We start from the raw sequence: 27,475 nt of genomic DNA, 5'->3' as shown, positions 1-27,475 counted from the left end.
CCTGGATTAGCAGGTTAGAAAAAGCTAACTGAGATTACTCCATCTGTTTCAGTTTTATTACCTTTAATACTTCTCGATTGTGTGCTTGCCTTTCTACTTCAGTAAATCGGTCAACATGCCACTTCAATACCTTTATAAGATCTCTAAAATACAAAACAAAACTTAGAAGTCTTAATTAATTGTTAAGTAGCCTAATAACTGACATGAATAATAATTCATAATTTAATCAGTACATATATCTACTGAAAACTAAGCCTCAATAAGCTATTTCCAGGGAAATGAGCAATTTTGCAAAACAATTAAAATAAAATGTCATTGAAAAGAAACCTATTCACTGGGTAACCTTCTATATTTAAATTGTTGAATTATGAATATAGAGAATAGGACATTATTATTATTGGCATATATATTCACAAATCTAATAAAGTTTGGGGGTTTTTTAAGATACTAATATATCTTGCTTTCTAGGTAGGAAGGAAAATTAATTAGCCAACCTCATTGTAGTATGTGCTAGGCTTTCATCTTCAAATCTTAGAAACTCAAACATCCTCGATAATCTTTGCTCTCACAATCTGAATAGGACATGATTCCCCTCACTCAGTGTTTTCATTTTATTGTATTGTATTGTATTGTATTGTATTGTATTGTATTGTATTGTATTGTATTGTATTGTATTGTATTGTATTATATTATATTATATTAACATAACATAACATAACATAACATAACATAACATAACATAACATAACATAACATAACATAACATAACATAACATAACATAACATAACATAACATAACATAACATAACATAACATAACATAACATAACATAACATAACATAACATAGCCTTGAACAGGGGCAGACATTAGAACAGCTATACTGTATATACCTTTCATATAAAATAATACTCTATCCTGAAACAATGTGGGCCAATAATCTGATCTGTTATACAGTAGATATTTGTTTAATGATTATGCTCCATTAGCTGTGAAAATTTGCACACATTCCTAGAGAGAACATTTCAATTAATGTTGGGTTCAATGAAAGATCTTACATGCAAATAAAGGGAGAGATTCTCAAGATCCTTGAGAATTGCACCAGATCATTAATTCTGAAGGAGGCAAATTAAACCAAACAAAGCAGACCAAGTGAAGATATGGAGAAGAAAAATATATTTCACTGTCGCAGCTTAGGTATACAGTTACTGCTTGACATATGAACATAATGGAGACAGTTGTAAAGAGCGTCGTCATGTGACTGACCCAATTTTATGACATTTTTGTGGCAATCATTACACTAATGTGGCGGTCATAAAGCAGGTATGGCAGTCATTAAGCAAATCCATTGTTTGCTATGAGGCAATTTTGCCAAGTATACAAAATGCAATCACATGAATGCAGCTGGTGCATTCATAGGAACTTTGTATCTGGATCTTAAGTACTTTGGAAGAGATCTGTTGTAAAATGGTTACTACAGTAAATAAGCAACCGTAAGTCAAGCACTACCTGTGTCAGAATCCATTTATATTTCATTTCTACCTATCTCCTCTGAGCTAACCCCAAATCTCATCTCCCCCTGGATTCTGCCAATCCCAAGGGGGAGAGAGAACAGGCATGGAGCTTTATGGCTTTAACTTCCTCCCTTAAATGTAACCTTTGTTTATTCCGCCTGCCTGCTATCCATCACAATATAATCAATTGCTTTCTCACTAGGCATTCCCTCTCATCTTATGGGCAACTAGGAAAGGGGGTGGAAAAGGGAGGAACGAAACCCTTAAGAATCTGGTTTGTTTCTCCGAATGAAGTGTGAGGAGGGTGGAAATGATCCTGCTGCAAACAGATTGTTTTCTCTCCTCACCCATGATGGGCTTACCACCTGGAGCTTGGCTGATCTGGAACTGATCAAATGAACTGTGGGGTGGGGTTTGCTCGGGGACACTTTAAAAATATTGATCTGTGAGGGGATTCCTCAGATCCTGTCTATTATGCCTGCTATTTCCTATTTCTTACTAAAAGTTCCTGTTTGGAAAATCTTGTCTCCAAGAGTCCTTCTTTCTTAAGATGTGGGCTGAAGTGGGTTCTGACATTAGACAGGATCTGCATTAAGAGTCAACCTGGAAGAAAGAACCTTACCGGGGGACTTTGCAAAAAATACATTGTCTAGCGACGAGGCAGGGAATCAGGAAAGCCCTATGGAAAGGGAGCCTTCCCCCCAACTGAAACCCCCACCAACTATCAGGAGCTGAAGCATCATATTCCTCTAGGGAAGAGGTGGTGGAGACACGCAACCACAAACTGCAATGGTCAATGGGCATTGGAAGGAAAAGTGAGTGGGAAAAGACATCTAGGAAAGTGACCCTGAGATGAGGCAGCCACCAACCCAAATGGAAGCAAGAGATGGAGAATTCCCTGCATGTCAGCGGAGAGGACGGGAGTTATGCACCACACTCAGACTGGTTCCTAGAGGAAGCTATTGACCTGATGAAAAGAAACCTTGGCTCACTAAGGGGGGGAGACACTTGAGTCCCACAGCCAAACGAACACCTGGAGCTGCACCTGGAGAGACAGTGGGGGGGATCCGGAACCTGTAGCACTGGGGGCGTCCGCTGAACCGGGAGCTACCACCTCAGCAGCACCCACCCCCGCTAACCCACAGATGGGGATCAGGATGGGGGGGCAATACTGCCATTGGCAAAGGCACTGATCCATTCAAAGACTCCCACCTCCAGAAGCCAAATTCAGGGGGGAGCCGCCACGCTTGGGTTTTTTCCTAACTCAAGTCCTCAGTTATATGGAAGAATATGGACAGAACATCCCCAGCAACAAAGCCTGCATCCGTATTGTGCAATCCGCCCTGGACAAACCAGCTGCAGACTGGGTGGTGAATTCTGACCGATGGAAGAAACCTTCTCCCTTTGAACTTTGAACAACAAAGAAAGGGTGTGGGGAGAATTCTGGCTCTTGCCGATGAAAGGAAATCCTCTCCCTATCTGATTTACAAGCAAACAAGAAAGGGGGTGGGGGGAATTCTGGTTTGTATCTCCAGATGGAATGTGAAGGGGAAGAAGTAATAATGTTGCAAATGTACTAGTGGTTCTCCTTTTTCCCACAAGGGGTTTGACACCTGAGACTTGACTGATCCAGGACTGACCAAATGGACTGAGGGGTGGGGTTATTACTCGGGGACACTTTAAAAATATCAATCTGTGAGGGGATTCCTCAGATCCTGTCTATTATGCTTGCTATCTCCTATTTCTTAGCAAAAGTTTCTGCTTGGAAAATCTTGTCTCCAAGAGTCCTTCTTTCTTAAGATGTGGGCTGAAGTGGGTTCTGACAACCTGTAACTATCATAGCCCATTAAAATATAGTATAAGACCATAGATGGTCGGGTGTTTATTAGTGCAGCACAGCAGTTCCTGGTAGAGCTACAAGGAGTTCCTTGTAAAATGGAATTGGACTCTGGCTCTGCAGTCTCCATTATTTCTCAAGACACTTTTAATTTTGTGTGTAGGTGCAGTAACAATTGGGACAAACTAAGGCCCTCAGACATAATTCTAACTGACTTTCAAAATGCTCAAGTTAAAGTTAAGGGAGAAGCCACCTTGAATGTAAAATTTAAGGGGTTTTATGGGCACCTGGATGTCATAGTAGTAGGGGGCCAGAGAACAAGTCTCATTGGACTCGACTGGTTTGATGCCTTATGTATTCAGATTACTGGTATCAATTGGACACAAACTGCAAACTTCTTGTCAGTATGTGAGGACTATGCTGACGTTTTTGATTCTGCCCTAGGAACATACACAGGCCCACCTATCTCATTCAAGCTAGAACCCAACATAGTTCCAATCAGGGTTAAGCCTCATAGGGTCCCCTTTGCCTTAAAACATAAAATTGATTCCGAAATTGATAAGCTGGTAGAACAGGGCGTGTTACAGCCTATTGATGGTGGGGAGTGGGAAACTTCTATAGTCACCCCACTTAAAGCCAATGGGGAAATTTGCATTTGTGCTGATTATAAATGCACTCTAAATAAAGCCCTCAAGCAACACGCTTACCCAGTACCAGTGGTCAACCATATTTTAGCCTCCTTGCAAGGGGGTACTATTTTTGCTAAACTTGATTTAGCACAGGCCTATCAGCAATTGCCGGTTGATGAGGTCAATATCTGTGAGGGGATTCCTCAGATCCTGTCTATTATGCCTGCTATGATCATGACTCATGGGGGGGGGGCTTTCAAAGTAAAACACAGTTTGGAGTCACTGTTGCCCCAGGCATTTTCCAGGGAATAATGGAACACACACTTAAGGGCATTCAGGGTGTCTGCCCTTATTTTGTTTTTGTTTTTGTTTTAATTTTTCTAATCATTTTATATCCCAGAAGCAAACTATACAATTTCCTTATTTGTTTGTCATCTGGCCCCAATAATATTTTATCCAAAGTAGTTTCTTGGGTATTTATCCCCCATTCTTTCTTATCTTTCCCGAATCGTGATTGTATCTGTAGATAAGCCCACCAATCTAATTTTATCCCTTGTAGTTCTAATTCGCTTCTAGATTTCAATTCCCCCTCATTATCCATAATATCTTTGTGTGTAATGTTATTACCCAAATTAAACAGATTTGGATAAACAATCGCTTCAAGGGTGGACAGCCAGACTGGTACTTTGGTATAGTTTTGGTTTCTAATTTTGTTCCAAATATTGAATAACGCTTGTCTAATCCGATGTTTTTGGAAATGTGGAAATAATCCTTGTTTCTCAGTCCATAGAAAAGCATGCCAACCAAATTGTAAATCATGGCCTTCTAAAGTTAGTAATCTTATGTTCTTCAGAATTATCCATTCTCTAATCCAATTTAACGCTGCGGCATAATAATATATTTCCCAGACTGGCAATCCAAATCACCCGTTTTCCTTTGCATCCTGCAAATATTTCATTTTAATTCTTGGTTTTTTCCCTTGCCAAATAAAATTTAATGACAGTTCAACTTTCGAAATTTTTTTGAATCAAGTTGTATTGGAATATTTTGAAACAGGAACAAAATTTTAGGAAAGACATTCATTTTAATCACCGCAATTCTCCCCAGTAGTGAAAGACTCAAGTTTCCCCATGTTTCCAAATCACCTTTTATTTGTTTCACTATTTTATTGTAATTGTCTTCTTTAAGTGAAGTGCATCTAGCCATGATAGTGATTCCTAAATATTTTATTTTCTTAACTATTTCTATGTCCATAATTCTAGCCAAATTATCTTTCTGTTTATTAGTCATATTTTTAACAATCATCTTGGTTTCACACCTATTTATTTTCAGCCCAGCGACTTCACCATATTTAACTAGTTCTTCCAACAATTTTGGTCCCGAAGGTTGTGGGTCCTCCATGATAAAGACCAGATCATCCACAAATGCTTGAAGTTTAAAAGTTTCCTTTTTAATGTCTAATCCTTTTATCTGTGGTTCATTTCTAATTATCCTTGTTAGGACTTCTAATGTCAATATAAACAGTAATGGAGATAAGGGGCAGCCTTGCCGTGTTCCCTTTTGTATTTGAAATTTCCCAGATGCTCCCCTGTTTATAATTACTTTTGCTTCCTGATTAGTATAAATTGCCCTTATTATATTTGTAAATTTTTCACCCATAACCATATATCTAAGTTGTTGATATAAGAATGACCATTTAACATTATCAAAGGCCTTCTGGGCATCTAAGAATAACAACGCCATCTGTTGTCCGCTATGTAATTCGTAATATTCTAACGTGTCCAATATTACTGTAATGTTGTGCTTAGTTTGCTTTTAGCAAGAAAACCGTTCTGATCCACATGTATAAAATCATTTAGGAACTTTTTTAGTTGCTCTGCTATGATTGTTGTAAATATCTTGTAGTCAGAATTAAGTAGAGATATAGGTCTGTAGTTTTGAATTAATGTATGATCGGCATTATCTTTCGGGATAAGGACTATATTTGCCTCAGACCATGACTTAGGAATTCTTGCTTCTTCCAAGACTGCATTGAACATTTCCAATAAGTGTTGTGCTAAAATATTTTGTTGTTCCTTATAAATTTCTATCGGGAGGCCATCAGGACCCGATGCTTTATTATTTTTTTGTTTATTAATAGCCGTTATCACCTCAGACATCCTAATTCCTTCATTCAACATATTTCTAATTTCCTCTGTGACTTTGGGTAGTTTGGCTTTTTGGAAACAATCCTCTGCTTTCTCCTCGATTTCCTGACTATCATCTTTATATAATTGCTCATAAAATTCCTGAGCTATAATCTTTTTCTCCTCTTCTTGATAGTGTATTCTCCCTTTATCATCACATAGTTTACTAATCCAACTTTTCTCCTTTTGTTTTTTCAATTTATATGCAAGCCATAGGCCCGGTTTGTTTGCATTTTTAAAGAAGTTCTGTTTTATACCTCTCATCTGTTGTGCTAATTTCTCTTTGTCTAAAATATTAAGTTTATGTTTAATTGAATCCATTAATTGTTTGACATTCTTTTTTTGTGATTCCTGTTGGAGTATTGTTTCTAATCTTTTATATTCCCCTTCTAACCTTTTCTGTTGTTGTTTTTTCTCCTTATTCTTTTTTGCCATATATGCCATTGCTACCCCTCTCATAATCGCCTCGGCTGTATCCCAATTATTTTGTACAGAGGTGTCTTCAGCTTTGTTTTCCTTAAAGAAGAAATCTAATTCTCTCTCCATCTTTAACCTAAAGTCGTCTTCTTTTAAAATTGATCTTTGTATAGTCCATCTAGGTGTTTTTTGGGGGGCTTTCCAACTAAATTTCATAGGGTTTGTAGTCTGCCCAGGTGCTTGTCTCTATACATACCTCTTCGACCTCGGAATTAATTCCCTTTGACATCCACAGCATGTCAATCCTGGACCACGAACTATGTCAGTTAGAATAGTATGTATACTGTCTAGCCTCACGGTTCCTTTCCCTCCATATATCCTGGATGTTTAAATCTTTGGCCAATTTAAAAAAGGATCTTGGTAATATTCTTCTTTTCCTTTTCCTGGTCTTATTACCCTTATAGTCCAAATTGTTATCTAAACTGGCATTAAAATCTCCTAACAGGCAAATCTCATCGTAGTCTATACTACATATCTTATTATGTAATGCTTTAAAAAACTGTTCTTGATTTCCATTCGGGGCATATATTTCTACAATCATCACCTTCCTATAGTTTATTTCTACCTCGACTATCAATATTCTACCCTCTCTATCATTATAAATTTGTTTAGCTACCAATTTCTCATTCATGTATAATGCCACCCCCCTCTTTTTTGTCAATCTAATGAGACAAATAGATTTCCTAGTTTTGGTTGGTCTAACAGATATTTTTGTTGTTCCTTTATATGAACTTCCTGAATTGCAATTAAATCTAGTTTTTGACAAATAAGTTTATTTAAAAAATTCCGTCTTTTCATTGGCAAGTTTAACCCATTAGTATTCAGGGACAAGATCCTACCTTCTTCTCCCTTTATTTTACTTATAACTAGGTTTTGTGCTTCTCGTTGTCTGGGGCTCTCTCGCATCTTTATCTCTACCCCCATATATCTCTGTAGTCTCTCCAGGTTTATTTCTTCTGTCCTCTGCTCCTAATACTTTCCCTTCTATGGCTATCCGTCTTACATCTCTTTCTCTTACATCCCTTCCATCTTGATCTTCTACTTCTACTTCATCTTCATTATTAAAGTGTAGCTTTAATCTGTACCTTCTATCTTGCCATGTGACTGAAATACCTTCTGGGGTTAGCCATCTAAAATTCACATTATATCTAATCAATTTCGATGTTAAGAATTGATAACCACGTCTCAAGTCCCTCATCCTTTTAGGTATTTGTTTGAGAACTGTTATCTGTTGTCCTCCAAAGTCTAATGGCTTTTCTCTTGATCTATGTAATAGTTCATCTCGAATCGATTTTTTGACCAGCCTTACATGTACTTCTTTCGGGAGATTATGTCTCCTTGCATAATTAGTTTGAACCCTATACATCTTGTCAATTTCCGCCAACATTTCATCTTTCCCTATGCCAAGCGCCTTTGCCATTAAGTCTGCCATCATATCCAGCAGATCTTCACCTTTTTTTTCTTAAACATTTTGAAAGTGCAAGTAGTGAGCAGCCTTCTCCGCTTCTAGGAATATCACTGTTGTTTCGAGCTCCCTATTTGCCCAAAGTAATGTTTCACTTAAATCCTCTACTTTCTTCTCCTCCTTCTCCATTCTCACTTCCATTTCCTGTAGTCTTAGCTCGTTTTTAATTAATTGTTGCTGAATCCCCCTCAAATTTACCATCAATTGCTTTTATTCTTTCCTTAAGCTCACCAGTGTCATTTCTTACTTGAACTATCTCTTTCTTCATCTCCTCATGGTTCTTGGTCATTGCTTTGCGCATATTTTGCAAGAGGACTTGTAAGTCTTTAAAGGAGTTTGACCTTTCCCTTTGTAGCATGTCCTCAATGGACTTCTGGCTAGAAGGGCTTGAAGACATCCCTAGCCCCTGTGGCGCCGCCCTCTTTCCTGCACTAATCTTAGTTAGATTCGGAATACTTGTCATATTTAGCCAGATTGCTCAATCAATACCGCCCTTTACAAATGCCTAATTCCTTTAGCCTTGTATAAACCTTTAACTATAAAACAATATAATTATATGTGTATCTATGTCTTTAACAATCATATAGTTCATTTCTTAGCTAATTATTTCAATTCTATCCAGTTACAGCCAAATGGTTATTATTTATTTATTTATTTATTTATTTATTTATTTATTTATTTATTTATTTATTTATTTATTTATTTATTTATTTATTATATTTTTATACCGCCCTTCTCCCGAAGGACTCAGGGCGGTGTACAGGGCAATAAATATAAAAAACAGAATATAAAAGTTAAAATACAATTAAATATAATGCCCAAATTTAAAATTTAAAACAATAATTAAGAACATGTTTAAAACCCCAACCCTAACCCATCAGACCAGGTCAGATTGCTCAAATAAATACGTTTTTAGCAGGCAGACATGTTATATATTTATGTTAATTAACTCCTTTTGTATCTTTCCCAACCACCAAAGGCCAGTAGATGTCCCACTATCCAGACTTCAGTTCCTAAATTGCTGTATCACTTACTGCATCTTAGGTCCATTATCCACCCATGGCATGTAAGACAAAAGTTCAAAAGTTCAAAACTTTTTAAGACAGTCCAAACAATTCACTTTCCTTCAATTAATAATCCACACACTTTTTCTCAAAAATTCAGTCTCCCAAGGATTTTCTCAAAAACACAGTCTCCAAAACTCCAAAGTTTATCTTTTCCCTGTTGTTTTTCTGTCAGTACACCTACTCTCGCAACTAGTTTACAATCTACTGACTTCCTGGATTCCTCTTCTTGTCACTCTCACCTGTCGCCTTATCTCTTGTCGCTTCTCTCGCTGCTCATTCCCTCTAAGTAAGACTCCCTCTTCAGGCTGGTGCCTCTTTCCCAAGCGCTCCCTTTTACTTTCAGATGTAAATATTTTGGAATTACTTTCTGTTCCACCGTTGTACCACTAAGTCGATGCTAGCTCTGTCCCTCTGTCAGATCTTCTTGTCGGCCATTACTAGTCTCCTTCTCCCCGGTCTGCTTGCATCAGGTTTTCTCTGGATCCCTGACATGAACCCATTCACACAGCCACCCGCTCTGACAGCTGGCTCCGCCCCCCCTGGTGTCTGCCCTTATTTTGATGATGTTCTTATTGCTAGGGAATCCCCAGAAGTGTTAGCCAGCAGGCTCAGAGCTGTTTTACAGAGGCTTCATGAAGCAGGCTTCAAATTAAAAAAGAGCAACCGTAGTATTGGGGTTCCTTCAACAGAATTCTTGGGATTCAGAATTGATGCTAATGGCATTCACCCTGCTGAATTTAAAGTGAAGGCCATTAAAATGGCTCCTAGGCCCAAATCCAAAGGTGAGCTACAAGCATTCTTGGGTCTCCTTAACTTCTATCACACCTTTCTACCTCATAAGGCAACATTAGCAGACCCTTTGCACAGGCTTTTAGATAAGAAAGCTCCATGGAAATGGACTAATTTACATGAAAAAAAGTTTCCAGGACTTAAAAGCACTATTGTCAGAAAAGTCCACTGTAACTCACTACAAAGTGTCTAAACCAGAATGTCTTGCAGGTGATGCATCTCCCTATGGGGTGGGGGCAGTTTTAAGTCACTTAGAAAAGAATGGAACACAGGTTCCTATAGCATTCTACTCAAGGACGTTGTCCTCTGCTGAGCGCAACTATGCTCAGATTGACAAAGAGGCCCTAGCCGTTGTTGCTAGAATAAAAAAAATCCATGACTATTTATATGGCAGGGACTTCACAGTCTTTACAGACCACAAGCCACTTTTGGGACTTTTCACAACAGACAAACAAACCCCGTGCATACTGACCCCCAAGAATGTTGAGAAGGTCTATTTTTCTTTCTGCATACAATTTTAAATTGATTCACAAACCAGGCAAAGAAATGGGCCATGCTGATGGCCTCAGCAGACTACCACTGCCACTAATGGAACCAGATCCAGGTCCTGCTGCCAAAATTCTGTCCATACAGGATCTGCCTGAATTTTCCCTCCATGCTGTGAACATTGCTGTGGAAACAGCTACAGATAGAACACTTAGTAGAGTACTTTCATGGGTATACATGGGGTGGTTGGATAAAAGCCCAGGTTCTGAGTTTCAGAATTATTTTGTCAGAAGACATGAGCTTTCTGCCCACAAAGGGTGCATTTTATGGGGAAACAAAGTCATAATTCCCTCTTCCCTAAGATACAGGGTCTTACAATCATTACATGAAGGCCATCCAAGCATTGTCAGAATGAAAGCTTTAGCAAGAAGCTACCTTTGGTGCCCTGGCCTTGACAAGGACATTGAGGCACAAGTCCATGGTTGTTATACATGCCTAAAATGCCACAGGCTCCAGTTCACAGGTGGGAGGAAATGCACACTCCCTGGTCTTGAATTCACATAGACTACGCTGGGCCCTTTCAGGGCCAGCTCTTTCTCATAGTGGTGGACAGCCACTCCAAATGGCTGGAAGTAATTCCAGTCTCTAACATGACTACTGCTAGGACCATTCAGGTGCTGAGAAAACTCTTTGCCAGACATGGGTTGCCAGATGTCTTAGTTTCAGACAATGGGGCCCAATTCACTGCTGCTGAATTTTAGGCCTTCCTTAGAGCAAATCTTATCAGACATGCAACGTCTGCACCCTTTCATCCATCTTCTAATGGTGAAGCTGAACGTATGGTGAGGACAACGAAGGAATCACTCAAGCGCATTGTAACAGGTGACCGGCATCACAGATTGGCAGATTTTCTACTCTGCCAGCATTCTACGCCCTGCACTCCTACAAGCAAAAGTCTTGCTGAACTGCGTTGGGGGAGGTGATTGATCACTAAACTGGACAGGTTGCATCCAGATAGAGTGGCAGCAGAAGCCTCTTGACCAAAACCCTCTAGGGGGCTGCAAATAGGCGATTGGGTTTGGGCCAGGAACTATGGTCATGGGAATTTGTGGGTTCCTGGTAAAATTACCAAAGCATCTGGGCCCCTATCTTATGAAGTGGGGCTGGAGGGAGGGCGAGTTGTCAGATGCCACATTGATCAATTCAGAAAATGGTTTCCAGAATGGCCACTAAGAGAGGACTGCATCATATGACCCTCCCAAGGTGCTCAAACGTGCGGCCAAGCTAGTCCTCACTTGGACTCTCAGGACTTTTCCTTCGTAACTGATGAGGAACCAGATGGAGAAGTGGGGAGTCCAGGAATGCAACATAGATCCCCTGAAGGAGCAAGCCAACCAGACTTCAGCAACCGCTGTGCCTACTCTGCTGATCAGTCTGACTCTGGGGTTGGCCAACCTGGAGAGGCCAGCCAGAGAGCATCTAATCCCCTTGACTCAGGAGCAACAAGGGACATGGGTCTACCCAGCCCACTGGGTAAGCTGGTAGACCACAAAGTGACTGGAACTCCAAGATGTTCCACTAGGGCACACAAGCCTCCTTCATATCTTGCTGATTATGTTGTAAAATAAAGATCTATAATGTCATGGTATTGCAACTTGCCACTGTACTACAGAAACTTGGAGTTATGATGTTAACTGTCAAGTGTGCTGTCAATGAAGGCCTATTCATTCAGATGCTATGATGTTAACTGTCTAGTGTGCTGTCAATGAAGCCTATTCATTCAGATGCTATAAGTTAACCTTGTAACCTATATGGGTTTATTTTCTATTACTATTATTTAGGATTGTTTTGATAATGAATCTTGATAATTGTATTAAGACTAAATTATGTTACAATATTGTCTGATCTAAGAGGGGAGGGGTGTTATGTATTGGGTTCAATGGTAATACCATGTGGGTTGCTGGAGCAGCTAACGGCTCTCCAGCAACCCAGACTACAAGTCTCCAGTACTGCTATTGGCTGTCCCTAGGCGGCAATGGTTGCTTCAAAGCTATTGGCTGCTGCCTAGGGGCTAGACTATATATTGCAGCTAGTTACAGCCCAATTTTCAGTTCAGATCTTGCAAGCAATAAACCATGAGCTTTCCTGAACTCACTTGCCTCGTCTTCATTCCTGCGCCGAAGAACTGGCTACACAACATTAAGCATTTTCCAAACTCAGAAAACAGTTAAAGATACATACAGTATGAACTTAGGTTTATAAAAAGCAAAATAATTATATGACAGATGACTTAGTATTGATAACCAAGTGTAATAGTTCAGATAATTTTTTACAATAAAGTACAATTAATTTAAAATATCAGTTTATCACACTTTGATTTTAACCATGGAGACTGCAACACATTTGAACTAAAGTTGCTGACAACTGCCAATCATCTGATTACATCTATATTCAAAGCATTGAAACCTTTCTACCTGTAAGCAAGAGCTCCTGCAAAATGACTTTGAATGTAGGTATCCATAACTGGCCTAAAGTGATGAAACTTGCTGTCCTGCAGCAAATTAATTACGTGAACCTATAAAAAAATGCATATTAGTTTATTTTAGGCAATTTCAAAAATCAAAACAAACACAATGAGTATGTAATAAAGTATGCCTTACCAAACAGTCAAATACTTGAGAACCATACTTTTGAGAATTTTCATCTAAAATTCCAAATAAAGTATCTAGTGTGTCTTGGAGAAACTAGATGAAGGAAAACAAATTTAAGAACTATATCCTTTGAAAACGTTACTCTTATATTTCATTATGGTGAGAAAAATAAACAGTGCCAATTGTATTCACCTTCACTATTTCAGAACCATCAATTTCTTTCAGTTTTGAGAGGCAACATGCAATTTTTTCTGGGTGAACTCGCCATTTAAGAAGGTCAAGCATATCTCCTACAAAATAAAATTTAGCAAAAATACAGTTATAAGCAAACAATTTACTGCAAGGGTGTCAAACTCGCAATGATATGTGTCGTGATGTATCGCGACTTTTTTGCCATTGCCAGCAATGGGGTGGGTGCAGTTTCACTATGATGTATCCGACCTGTGGGCCAGCAGTTTGACACCCATGATTTACTGTATGTACATTAATTTTAGAAATAGCCAAAAGTAAAAGGTTATACTGTATATCTAAATTCCCTTAAGTCAAGCCCAAGTTTTAAACTGCCAATCTGTAAACGCTATCAAAAAAATTATGGCATCTGAAATGTAACATTCATTTTATTCACTCACAAGTACTGTAATTTCTTAAGAATGTAATGCATTTTACTTCTGAGAGGAGAAATAGAATTGCACTGTTAAACATGAAACTGCATTTTTCTCCATTTATTTAAATCTGTGTCATGCATTACATTCTATGCCAAAATTTTAATAATACTCCTCAGAAGTCCTCATATTTCTCACAATATTTTATCATTTTGGACAATAAACTGAAAAAAACAGTAAAGCATCAAATGGTAATTAAAAAAAATAATCCATAGATATGCATCTTAAAAAATATTGTCACATTAAAACTGTTACATTTTTAATCTGCTTCCAAACAGATCCACAGATAATTTATTAATCTATTGAGCCAATCAATAGTTTATTACAGAGGTCCCCAACCTTTTGGGCACCAGGGACCGGTTCCACAGAGAAAGTTTTTTCTGTGAACCGGAGAGTGCATGGTTTTGCATGCTGCCTGCAACCATGGATGGGGCTTTCCTTGTTTGTGTGGACTGGTTGCTAGCATGCAGCGGCCCGGTACCAGTCCACGGACCGGGGATTGGGAACCCCTGGTTTATTAGGTATGTTTGGCATCAATATTGCTAATATTAAATTATAAAACATGTTTGTATTACTGTATTATGCCTGCGAATAAGCTTATCCATGAATAAGCCAACCATCAAATTTTTAACCAAAATATCATGAAAATTGCACAACCTGTGGATAAATTGACCCAGTTCATGTATTTCCGTTTAAAAAGTGAGGGTCTGCTTAACCACAGATGTGTTCACATATTTATTTATTTAGTTATATTTATATACCGCCCTATTCCCTGAGGACTCAGGGCGGTTTACAGGGAATTAAAAATCCAAAATACAAAAATTAAGAACCAAATTAAAAAATATTAAATTGACCCTGTAGTCGATTAAAAAGAACCCCAAATTAAAATTTCTCCTCAGTCTGGACCCGAGAGCTCGAAGAGCCAGGTCTTCAGGCCCCGGCGGAATGATCGGAGGTCGGGGGCAGTTCTCAGCTCCACCGGCAGCTGGTTCCAGAGGGCAGGCGCTCCCACCGAGAAGGCCCTATCCCTGGGTGTCACCCGCCGGCAATCTCTTACCGGCGGGACCCTGGGCGAAGGGCATTTGATGAGTATGTATGTGAAATAGAAGTACTAAGAAAATATTACTCTTTATACCATGGACAAGTCCATTTGTGGAACCTGATTTGGGGTCTATTTTGGCGCTTAAAATTCTTGGCTTATCCACAAGTATATACAGTATACTTATATTAATAAGCTCATCTACTATACTGTATTATACATTATACTTTACCATTTTGTGTGAGTTTAGTTGAACACAGGAAAGATGTAATCCAGAAAGATTCTTTAGTAGATTTAATTGCTTGGTGGTTGTTTGCAAGGAGATGCCCTTTTGAAAAGGGAAATTTGAGGTAGCGACTAGAATCCTGAAGGGTTATATTTTCTTCACACTGAAAGAACAATTAAATTTGCATTTTAACTCACTACACCTAATGAAATAAAGTGCAGCATAGAACTGTCATCTAAAGCCATTAGAAAAACAATCTGCACTGCTAATCAACTGTCTTTTTAAATATTTTCTTCCTGTGTACTTTCTAGGTAACTTCATTGTTTACTATACTTTTAGGATACTTACTGTAACTACTGATAATATTTAATTCCCATGCTCTAAAATTTCCACATCCCTCATTTCCCAAGTTTGATATCTACAAAACAGATATTCACCTTTTCCCTCATGTGTGAGAGAGCCAGACTGATGTATGCCCATGTATACATGTGTAATAGAAAGAACCAGCAACATAAGTTAGAAAGAATATGATGAAAAGACAAGTTACACAATGACAAATCTAGCATTCTTTTGACAGTTGAATCAATCTAAGATTTTTTTCTGAATAAGCTATGTTTTTTCTGGCTTCTTTTTGAAAATACCTTATGCACAATGAGCTCATGAATGCCATCTGGCAGGGTCCTTCCATTTTCCTGCATCAGAGGGATGAAAGAAAAACCAAACAACTTCTTCTCTCCCTTCTCTTTTGCTGAAACACACATATACATTAAAAATACACCACATTCTAAGTTAGGAATGAAAGTTCATAAATGAAAATAACATAAAATTGCATACATATTTGCAACTAAAGGCCAGAGTGCTATATAATCAATCACATGTACAGATATATTAATCACACAATACAATTGAGAGATTGTCAGTTTGAGTTCCATTGACTTCAATTAAATTCAAGATTTCTACCATCAGCATGAGAACCAAATTGGTGTGGCCAGCTGGAGGACCTTGGGCCAGTCACTCTCTATCTCAGCCCTAGCAAGAAGAAGGTGAAGGCAAACCAATTTTATAAATCTGGAAGGATATTTATCCAGATCACACAATTATATCTATAATTTAATGAATAGCAGTAGCAATAGCACTTAGACTTCTATACTGCTTCACAGTGCTTTACAGCCCTCTCTAGGTGGTTTACAGAGTCAGCATATTGCCCCCAATAATATGGGTCCTCATTTTACCAATCTCCGAAGGATGGAAGGCTGAGTCAACCTTCAGTCAGTGAGAATCGAACTGCCAAACTGCTGGCAGCCGGCAGACAGCAGAATTAGCCTGCAATACTGCATTCTAACAACTGTGCCACCATGGCCCATCTTGTTTCTACATGCATAAGAAGAACTTATTTAATGTTAGTATGCATAGGAAAAACACACTGCTATTAAATTAAATATGTTAATATTTATATCCACAATCTTTTTCATTAAAAAGATACATTAAAAGCATAATGGCCAACTAGAAATTTAGCTATTTGTTTCACTAAAATAATTAAATGGTCCTAGCGGCAGAGGGGATTCTATACATAACCTTGTAATTTTAGGAAATAAAAGAGATTGAAAAGGAAAAGAAAGGTAAATCCACAACCATTCCCATCTACTAAAAATCAAAAGGAATTTTTTTGAAGAAAAGAAGCCATGATTTTCTAACAACTCATTTTGCATCTTCCTTTTGGCAACATTTTTCTCTGTTCTGAATTAAACTGGCAAGAGATTCTAATAGAATATCAGTGACTCTTCCATTTCTCTTTCAACCTACAACCAGTTGTAAGTGTGAACAAGTTGCCAAGCATTCTTTATGTGACTGCCAGGAGATGCACAACATATTACAACAGATAGAAGCACTCTTTCCAATGCCATTGTAGCTTCCAACAGTCATTAAACAACCAGTCATAAGTTTGGGACATCTGTACATTTGCCTCTTGGATCATTAGTGTTTAAAAACATAATTAATCTTCAGTTACAGACGACCATACACGTTTACGGAATATTCTAATGCAAAACTGCTGTTTTCAATGCATACTTTTTTTTCCATTGTGATGCTTGTATGAGAGCCTTTTCTATACTAGCTCTCATTAATATGGTGGCAACCAGCAGGTACAAAGATCATTTGAAAAAAAATGTAGATTGTAATTTCAAAGCACTACCACTTCTGAATAGGTCTTACTGGAACAGTGGCGGAATTCAAACCGAAGGTGTGCTCCTCTGAATTTATCCACTGGAATAGGTAGTTTCAGCAGCTCAGCCCACCTGGGACTGTTGTTATGATACAACACAAAAGAATGGAATTCAGAGGCTGGTGGCTCTCCAGAGCCGAAGGAGATAAAATCCTTAAAAAGAAAGCATTTAAAAAAAACCAAATTACTTCAGTTGTACAATCAATGTTCAGTATCTTGAAAGATCTACAGTAAACAGAACAAAACATTTTGTTTTCCATGGACTTTTGGAAGGCACAAGCAGAGGCTAAGACAGAGAATGAGGTAAGTTTAATTTACATACCAGTAAGGGCAGGAAACATACTTATTGCTGACTTAATAAAAAAGTATGAAGGGAATCCTTTATCATGGTCCATGGTGTTATCTCATTCATCAATCTACTGTCCCCAATATTTCCTTTGGGCATGGACATGTATTATAACATTTTCAGTGTTTCTCATTTTCCTCATTTTACATTTATTTTGCCTTAATATCTGTCTGCAACTTTAGTATTAGATTTATTGCAACTTATTGTGTTGCTATATTTTATATGTATTTTTTATGCAAAGGAATTCTGTAAACATTTTATATCAGGTTTTCCAATTGTCATGGGGAAGCATATTCATTCATTCATTCACTCATTCATTTGTTCAATCAATATATATAACCACCCACCTTACACACTCACTTTATGATGATTCTGGGTATTTCTCTGAAAATCACTATACCAAAATAAGTCTTTTTTCATTTATTCAAAATACCAATAAGGCAAACTCAAGAAACCAGCAAATCTTTTTGTGTGTGAGTGAGAAAGAGTAATTTGTCTAATATAATTCCTTCTCAACTGTGTATCAAGGTTCCGACTGATGATCCCAAATAAAGTAAGCACAGTTGAGACATTCCAATCTCTAATGCAAAACTTTATTGAGTACAGCATATTGGCACTGATGAGTCGAAAGCCAGCTCGTTAAATTGGTGGCAGAACAGTAAATGAAAAGTATAGAAACTCCCCTTTCCCCTGACAGTGCAAGTCACATTCCCCAATTAAATATCAGACAATTGTTATGAGAGAAATCTTTCGTTACTTTGTAAATAATCCAAATGACCTTGATTCCCAGACTTCATACCTCACAGCTGCAAATGCACATTCTATTCATCTCTCCTCCCACCTGAGCCTGTTGGAAGCTAAGAAACAATGGCTGAAGCAAAGTTTCTTTGATGCTTGACACTGTGTGGGATAATTACTTAACGTTTCATTTCAGGTTTTATTTAAATACTCTTTGAAAAAATCCAGAGGTAGGGAAAACATCTTGTGGCTGGTGAAGACAAGCCAGAAGAAAATAATGTGATCATCTGAACCAGTTTTTTGTTCTTCTAGAATCGTCCTTGACTTACAACAGTTCATTAAGTGACAGTTTGAAGTTACCACAACCTTGATAAAGTGACTTATTTTTCACACTTATAACCATTGCAGCACACCATGGTCACATGAATAAAACTCAGACGCTTGGCAACTGATTCATATTTATGACGATTGCAGTGTCCAGGGGTCATGTGATTACCATTTTCTTCTCCAGTGAGTCCTTCCTTCTCATTAGGTGGCCAAAGCATAGGGAGTTTCAATTCTACTGTGACTGGGTTGATGATCCTTACTGTGACTGGGTTGATGATCCTTACGATGGGGAAAGGCCCCAAGAATTTCGGTCCTAATTTCTTACTGGGTAATTTGAGGTGTAAATATTTAGTCAACAGATAAACCTTGGAATGTTTCTCCAAACTTCTTCCCAAAAACTTGATGACCCCCCCCCCAAAAAAGGAAAAAAAGTGATGTACAGGTAGTCCTCGACTTACAACAGTTCGCTTAGTGCTCTTACTCCTGTCTGAGGATTTCATTGTTTTTTTTTTTTTTTTTTTTTTAAATTTTTTATTAAATTTATTATTTAAAAACATTGGACACAGTACCAGCGAGCTGACAAACCTTTTTGTCTACAATGTTTAAATATATATATATACATGTATATATGTACATCAAAAATACACTTAAATACACTTAGATTACAAATCGGTGAAATACCACAATATTTAAAACAGTGAGCTAGTCTGTAAAACCTAATAGAGACCTTTCTTTTTATCCATCCAAAGATACAATTTGTTCCAAATTCTATAATAGTCTGATTGATCTTTATTCTTTAATTCCAAAGTTAATTTGTCCATTTCAGCGCAATCCCAAATTTTCCTAATAACCTCTTTTTGTCCTGGGATCTCATTCTTTTTCCATTTTTGCGCAAATGATATTCTAGCTGCTGTGATAATATGGATCGTTAAGTATAGCACATCTTTAGGATATTTCTCTTTCGTGATTCCCAACAAGAAAAGTTCTGGACTAAACTCCAGATCTTGTTTCAATATTTCTTTCAGCCAAATCCAAATCATTCTCCAAAATTTTTGTGTTTTACTGCAAGACCACCACGTGTGGAAGTATGTGCCTATCTCTTCAGAACACTTCCAACATTTGGGAGATGCTGTTGTGTACATTTTTGCTAAGCGGGCTGGGGGAAGATGCCATCGGTAAAACATTTTAAATAAATTTTCTTTATACGATGAGGCCAGTGTTATCCTTTTATTCCTATCCCAAATTGTTTGCCAAGTATCTAGGTCGATGTTATGTCCTAAATTGTTAGCCCAGGTCAACATGGGGTCTTTCACTTGCTCTTCAAACAGCTTATATCCCAAAAGTAATTTATAAAAATTCCTTATTTGTTTAGAGTCCGGTCCCAATAATATTTTGTCCAATGCTGTTTCAGAGGTATATATCCCCCATTCATTTTTATCCTTCCTAAATCTCGATTGGATTTGTAAGTAGGCCCACCAATCGAGTTTTATACCTTGTAATTCTAGTTCATTCCTAAGTTTCAATTCCCCCTCCTCATTCAGAATATCCTTGTATGAGATTATGTTACCCAAATCAAACAGATTTGGGTAAACTATCGCTTCAAGGGTGGATAGCCAGACCGGTATTTTGGTGTAATTGTGAGATCTAATTTTTTTCCAAGTATTAAGTAGCGCTTGCCTGATCCGGTGTCTTTGAAAATGCGAGAAAAGACCTTGTTTCTCCGTCCATAGGAAAGCATGCCAGCCATATTGCAAATCGTGACCCTCTAAAGTTAATAGTCTTCTATTTCTCAAGATTACCCATTCTCTAATCCAGCTCAGGGCCGCGGCGTGGTAATATAATTCCCAGTCTGGCAATCCAAAACCCCCATTTTCCTTCGTGTCTTGTAAATATTTCAATTTAATTCTTGGTTTTTTCCCCTGCCAAATAAAATTTAGTGATAATTTATCCAAATTTCGAAAAAATTTAGAGTCGAGTTGAATTGGGATATTCTGAAACAGAAACAGGATTTTAGGCAGAATATTCATCTTAATGACAGCGATTCTTCCCAATAATGAGAGTTTTAGGTTTCCCCATCTTTCCAGATCACCTTTTATTTGGTTCACTACATTATCATAATTATCCTTTTTGAGTGAAGTGCATCTAGCCGTAATGTTAATCCCTAGATATTTTATTTTCTTGACTATTTCTATATCCATGATTTCGGCCAGATTACCTTTTTGTTTATTGGTCATATTTTTAACAATCATCTTGGTCTTATTTCTATTTATTCGCAGTCCGGCAACCTCACCATATTTAGATAATTCTTCCAATAGCTTTGGTCCCGTCTGACATGGATCCTCCATAATAAAAACCAGATCGTCCGCGAAAGCTTGCAATTTAAAGGTTTCCTTTTTAATGGTTAATCCTTTTATCTTTGGGTCGTTTCTTATAGTTCTCGTTAATACTTCAAGAGTCAATATAAACAGCAATGGTGATAAGGGGCAGCCTTGCCGTGTTCCCTTTTGAATTTGAAACTTGCTAGATGCTTCCCCATTAATAATTATTTTTGCTTCCTGATTGTCATAAATTGCCCTAATTATATTTATAAATTTTTCACCCATATTCATAAAGCTAAGCTGTTGGCACAAAAAAGACCATTTAACATTGTCAAATGCCTTTTGGGCGTCTAAGAAAAGTAATGCCATCTGTTGTTCGCTATGTAATTCATAGTACTCCAATGTATCTAATATTATTCTAATGTTGTGCTTAGTGTGTCTCTTAGCGAGAAAACCATTTTGATCTGCGTGTATGAAATCATTCAGAAATCGTTTCAATCGTTCCGCTATAATTGATGTAAATATCTTGTAGTCCGAGTTAAGAAGTGATATGGGTCTGTAATTTTGGATTAATGTATGGTCTGTGTTATCTTTCGGAATAAGGGTTATGTTTGCCTCTAGCCAAGATTTAGGCGTCCTTGCGCCTTCTAATACTGCGTTAAATACCTCCACTAGGGGTTGAGCTAGGATATTTTGTAATTCTTTATAAATTTCTGATGGAAGACCGTCGGGTCCCGATGCTTTATTATTCTTTTGTGCATTAATAGCTTTTATCACCTCAGATAGTCGAATTTCCTCGTTTAACATATTTCTGGTATCTTCTGTGACCTTAGGTAGTTTGGCTCTTTGAAAATATTCCTCCATTTTCTCCACACTTGCCTGACTATCTTCTTTGTATAAACGTTCGTAAAATTCCTGGGCTATAATTTTTTTTTTTTCCTCCTGGTGGAATATTCTCCCTTCCTCATCTCGTAGTTCGTGAATCCAGTTTTTCCCCTTTTGTTTTCCCAATTTATATGCGAGCCACCGGCCCGGTTTATTTGCATTTTCAAAAAAATTTTGTTTCGTGTTTCTCAATTGTTGTGCTAATTTCTCTTTGTCTAGAATGTTAAGTTTGTGTTTAATCAGATCCATAGATTGCTTGATATTCTCTTTTTGTGGATCTTGTTGGAGTGTAACTTCTAAGCTCTTATATTCCTCTTCTAATCTTTCCCGTTGTTGTCTTTTCCCCTTATTTTTATATACCATATATGCCCTCGCTACCCCTCTCATCATTGCCTTAGCTGTATCCCAATTGTTTTGTACTGAGGTGTCTATAGCTTTATTTTCCTTAAAGAAAAAACTTAGTTCTCTCTCCATCTTAGATTTGAATTCGTCTTCTTTTAAAATTGCTCTTTGAAGCGTCCATCTGGGTATTTTTTTGGAACCTTTCCAGATAAGTTTAATAGGATTGTGATCTGCCCAAGTACCTGTCGCTATATGTACCTCGTCTATTTCTGAACTAATTTCTTTCGTCATCCATACCATGTCTATTCTAGACCATGAGTTATGTCGGTTGGAGTAATATGTATATTGTCTAGCCTTACGATTTCTTTCCCTCCAGACATCTTGGATATTTAGTTCCTCAGCCAAGTTAAGAAAAGATCTCGGTAGAGTTCTTCTCTTCTTTTTCCTAAGCGTCTTTCCCATATAATCCAAATTTATATCTAGGATAGCATTAAAATCTCCTATTAAACAAATCTCCTCATAATCAATGCTACATATCTTATTGTGAAGTGTTTTGAAAAATTGTTCTTGGTTATGGTTTGGGGCATATATCTCTACCATCATGACCTTCCTGTGATTTATTATAACCTCGACTATCAGTATTCTACCCTCTTTATCGTTATAAATTTGTTTTGCAGTCAATTTTGGGTTTACATATAGTGCCACTCCTCTCTTTTTCTTGTGTCGGTCTAAGGAAACGAATAGGTTCCCTATTCTTGGTTGTACTAACAAATATTTTTGTTGTTCCTTTATATGGACTTCTTGTATTGCCACGATATCCAATTGTTGGTGAATAAGCCTATTAAAAAATTTCCGCCTTTTCACTGGCGAATTCAATCCATTAATATTCACAGACATAATACTACACTCACCTCCCTTCATCTTACTTATTTCTGGTTTTTGTGGATCTCGTGATTCGGGGCTCTCTCTCTTCCTTGTCTCTAGTTCCATGTTTCTCTGTTAACTCACCGGATTTGTTCCTTCTATCCTCTGTAGCTAAGATCTTCCCATCCATTGCCACACGTATTGTATCTCTTTCTCTTACCTCCCTTCCATCTTGATCTTCTAAATCTACTTCCTCTTGGCTATGGAAGTGGCGTTTGTAAAAATCTTCTGCCTTCTCTATCGTGTCCAGTCTATGCCTTCTATCCTGCCACGTAACTAGAATACCCTCTGGAGTTAGCCATCTAAAGTTTACATTTTCTCTTATTAGTTTGGATGTTAAGAATTGATAGCCGCGTCTCAGATCCCTCATCCTTTTAGGTATCTGTTTAAGGATGGTGATTGGTTGGCCCCGAAATTCTAATGGTTCCTCTCTAGATCTATGCAGAAGCTCATCCCGAATTGATTTTTTAACTAACCTTACATGTACTTCTTTTGGGAGGTTGTGCCTTCTCGCATAATTAGTTTGGACCCTGTATGTTTCATCAATTTCCGCCAGCATTTCCTCCTTCCCTACACCGAGTGCCTTTGCCATCAGTTCTGCCATCATGACCAACAGATCTTCCCCTCTTTTTTCTTGAACGTTCTGGAAGCGTAGATAATGAGCAGCCTTTTCTGCTTCCAGAAAAATGACTGTTGTTTCTAATTCCTTATTAGCCTGAAGGAGTGTTTCATTTAAATCATCTACTCTCTTTTCCTCTTTTTCCATTCTAGCTTCCATATCTTGAAGTCTTTGTTCATTTTTGACTAATTGCTGTTGAATCCCTTCAAATTTATCATCTATCGCTTGGATTTTCCCCTTTAATTCACCAGTGTCGTTTCTTATTTGGCCTATTTCTCTCTTCATCTCCTCGTGGTTTTTGGCCATTGCCTCGTGTAGGTTTTGCAAAAGGGCATGTAAATCTTTAAAGGAATTCGAGTTAGATCTTTCCCTTTGCAGCATATCCTCTATAGATTTCTGATTGGAGGGACTTGAGGCCATCCCCTGTCCCTGTGCTGCCGCCTTTTTGCCAGCGCTAGGCTTAGTTGCTCCCGAGATACTTGTCATGTTTCCCCAATTATAACAGCGTTTTATCAATGTATAATACCCTGAGTCTTATATAAACCTTTTAACTCTATGACAAAAGATATATAAAACAGTTACCACCAGATACTTATTACCAACTAAGCAATTTATATAATAGAATTCTATAGTATGAATATAATCAAAGTCACGTTCTTCTTCTTTCCCCCCCCCCGTTTCCGGCGCAGAAATTGGCACCTTTTCCGTCTTCCTCTGCTGTCAAAGACCAGTAGGTGTCCCACTAAACAAACCTCCAGTTACTAAATTGCTATATCAAATGGCCGCCCGTGACAAGTAGAGTAGAATTTCAAAAGTTTCAAAAGTTCACAAATTCAAAATTTACCAGGATAGACCAGACTAGACCAAGCTGATCGCTTTCCACGCCCGACAATCCAGAGTTCAGTCTCTAAGGCTCCAAAGCTCAGACTTTGACCTGTTGTAGCTTTTCTCCAGCTAGAATACAGTCATATAGTCTTCGGCTTTCCTTCCCTTGCTGTTTTTGCCAAACGCCTCCCTCAAGACTTCTATCGCCGCTTATTCCCTCTCCGTGAGGCTCCCACTTCGAACCAGTACCTCTTTCACAAGCGCTTCCTATTTAATATTCGGATACACTCTCCGTCAGCTCCGCTCTACCGTTGTCCCGCTGCTTACGTGCTAGCTCCGTCCCTCTGTCAGATCTTCATGTCGGCCATTACTGGCCTCCTTCTCCCCGGTTCGCTCGCATCAGACTTTCTCCGGATCTTCAACACGAACCGCCGCTCATGAAGGTTCTCCGGGCTGCCTGCAACTTCGGATGTCCCTACAGGACCTCCTGAAGCTCCGAAAAGCCCCCGCGAACACTGGGTGAGAGGTTGTGCGTGGAGAGAGCTCCGTTCACACAGCCGCCCGCTCTGACAGTTGGCTCCGCCCCCTGAGGATTTCATTGTTGTGAGCATTTCTGTTGAGGATTGGTGGGGTGGGGTGGTGTTTGGTTTTTATTCCCCCCCATCTGCTGGGTGGTTGTAGCAGGTTTGGGTCACTTCACATGACCCTGGGACACTGTGACCATCATAAATATGAATCAGTTGCCAAGAATCTGAATGTAAATCACAAGACCCTGGAGATGCTGCAACATTCCAGATGATTGGCACTTCTTCTGGGCTCAGAAGCACCAGGATCAGCACCGAGCTCCAGCTGCAGCCTGACACTGATCCTGGAGCTTCCATTGAGCCCTGACAGTCCTGCAGCTCCAGCCGTCTCTTGCTCAGGCTTGTGCAGTGCTGCCACCGGTTCAGCTCATTCCCCTTCCCCACTACCACTTTTATAGGATGGTCACGTACCACTTGCCAGGTGCCAATGTACCACAGGTGGTACCTGTACCACTGGTTGAAAAGCCCTAGTATAAGCCACCTGTATGAAAGGGAGGAGGTCGGTCAAGTTTGTTCGTATGAAACATAACATCTGAGATATTGCTCCACCATCTTGTTAGCGGATTCCGTGGCCCCATTGGCAGCTGGATGGAAAGCAGGTGATAGGCCTTGAGATGATCCAATTAACTTAAGAAAGCTTCTCCAAAACTTCGCTGTGAACACCACCCTCCTATCTAAAATTATTCACTTAGGGGCCCCATGCAGCTGGTATTTATGTTTCAGGAACAATTTAGTCAGTTGTTGGGCAGATGGGAGTCCTTTGCAGGCAATGAAATGAGCCTGCTTCATGAACAGGTCTATTACAGTCCATATGACAGTATTTCCTCTACTTTCAAGTAGGCCTACTATAAAGTCCATAGCTATTTCTTCCCATGGTTGAGAAGGGTCTGCCACTGGCTGCAGTAACCCAGGGGTTTTCCCTGGGATTTGTTTCATGGTGGCACATACAGCACAATTCCTGACATAGTTTTCCACATCCTGTTTTAGCCCCAGCCACCAAAATTGCCGGCGGATGAGGTGTAGAGTTTTTAAATATCCAAAGTGTCCTGCCTGTTTTACGACATGTCTGTGTTTAAGAGCGTTAAGATGGAGGGCTTCAGGCAAATACAGTTCCCCCCTCCCCCTTGTAAGCCAAACCATCCCTACATGTTAGGGAGGTTTGATTGTCATTGAACCATTGATCGGTGAGGAGTTCTTGTTTTATCTTCTTCACTCCCGGGTCATCAGAATTAGGGGTCCTGCAAGGCGTGAGTTAAGCAGCAGTTTGTGGACTAGAGATAATTGCCTCATTAACCTCTTCACGTTCACTTTTGTACTGGGGCAATCCCGATAGTGCATCAGCTAGGAAGGTTTTTCCTCCCAGTATGTTCTTTAGAGTAAAGTTGAAACAGTTAAAGTACTGTGCCCACCGCACTTGCTTTGGGGATAATTTGCGGGGGGGGGGGTCAACTGCTTCTAGATTTTGTGATCTGTCCATACCTCAAAAGGCACCTTGCTTCCTTCTAGATACTATTGCCAAGTTAATATCAAAGAATTGAGACCTTTGAACTATGGTGCTGGTGAAGACTCCTTCAAGTCCCTTGGACTGCAAGGCATTCAAACCAGTCAGTCCTAGAGGAGATCAACCTTGACTGCTCTTTAGAAGGCCAGATCCTGAAGTTGAAACTCAAATACTTTGGCCATCTAATGAGAAGGAAGGACTCACTGGAGAAGAGCCTCATGCTGGGAAAGATTGAGGGCAAGAGAAGAAGGGGATGACAGAGAATGAGGTGGCTGGATGGAGTCACTGAAGCAGTAGGCATGAGCTTAAATGGACTCCAGAAGATGGTATAAGACAGGAAGGAGGAACGTTGTCCATGGGGTCGCGATGGATCGGACAAGAGTTCGCAACTAACAACAAATAGCAAAGGCTTCCTTCTCCCATACTGCCCATCACCTCTTGCTTTTGGTAAATTTTTTAGAGGTATAGGCACAGAGTTGCGGGATCCCACTTTTGTTCTTTTGCAATAATACAGCTCCAACTGCCATGTCACTGGTGTCAGCTTGAATTACAAAGGGCTCTCCTGGACAGGAGTGCTTTAGGACCAGATCAGCAGCAAATAGTCTTTTTAAATTCTCAAAAGCTGTTTAACAGCTCATAGTCCATGCTAGTGGTTGGCCCAGTCACAGCGAAGGAGGGGATGAATTGACGGTAAAAGTTGGCAGCTGTTTGAGAGTCTTTGAGGCTGCCATTCAATTATGGCTTTCACTTTGGCTGGGTCCATTTCAATGCCCTCAATGGAAATTCTGTAGCCAAGATAATCTAATCAGGTCTGGTGAA

The 27,475-nt window shown here is 38.9% G+C and overlaps 1 protein-coding gene and 1 long non-coding RNA gene across 2 annotated transcripts in view; both read right to left on the bottom strand.

Annotated features, from left to right (window-relative positions):
• Window positions 1–81: 81 nt before the first annotated feature.
• LOC308670004 lies at window positions 82–13,194 on the bottom strand. The gene is made up of 3 exons (XR_014026905.1): window positions 13,109–13,194; window positions 12,923–13,023; window positions 82–143 (listed from the first exon to the last, which is right to left on the bottom strand). It is a non-coding gene; the product is annotated as an uncharacterized lncRNA (long non-coding RNA).
• Window positions 13,195–17,205: 4,011 nt separating this feature from the next.
• LOC308669744 (dedicator of cytokinesis protein 4-like) overlaps window positions 17,206–27,475 on the bottom strand; it is a gene marked incomplete at its 3' end in the record, with an annotated part of 108,213 nt that continues 97,943 nt past the window's right edge. Inside the window, exon 7 of the mRNA XM_081330619.1 lies at window positions 17,206–17,400. Within this exon, the coding sequence (XP_081186745.1) occupies window positions 17,206–17,400 (195 nt within the window). The remainder of the gene's footprint in view (window positions 17,401–27,475) is intronic.

The sequence above is a fragment of the Vipera berus genome, assembly GCF_964194415.1.
Source record: "Vipera berus genome assembly, chromosome: 6".
NCBI classification, from domain to species: domain Eukaryota; kingdom Metazoa; phylum Chordata; class Lepidosauria; order Squamata; family Viperidae; genus Vipera; species Vipera berus.
This window is presented reverse-complemented; position numbering and strand designations above follow the sequence as displayed.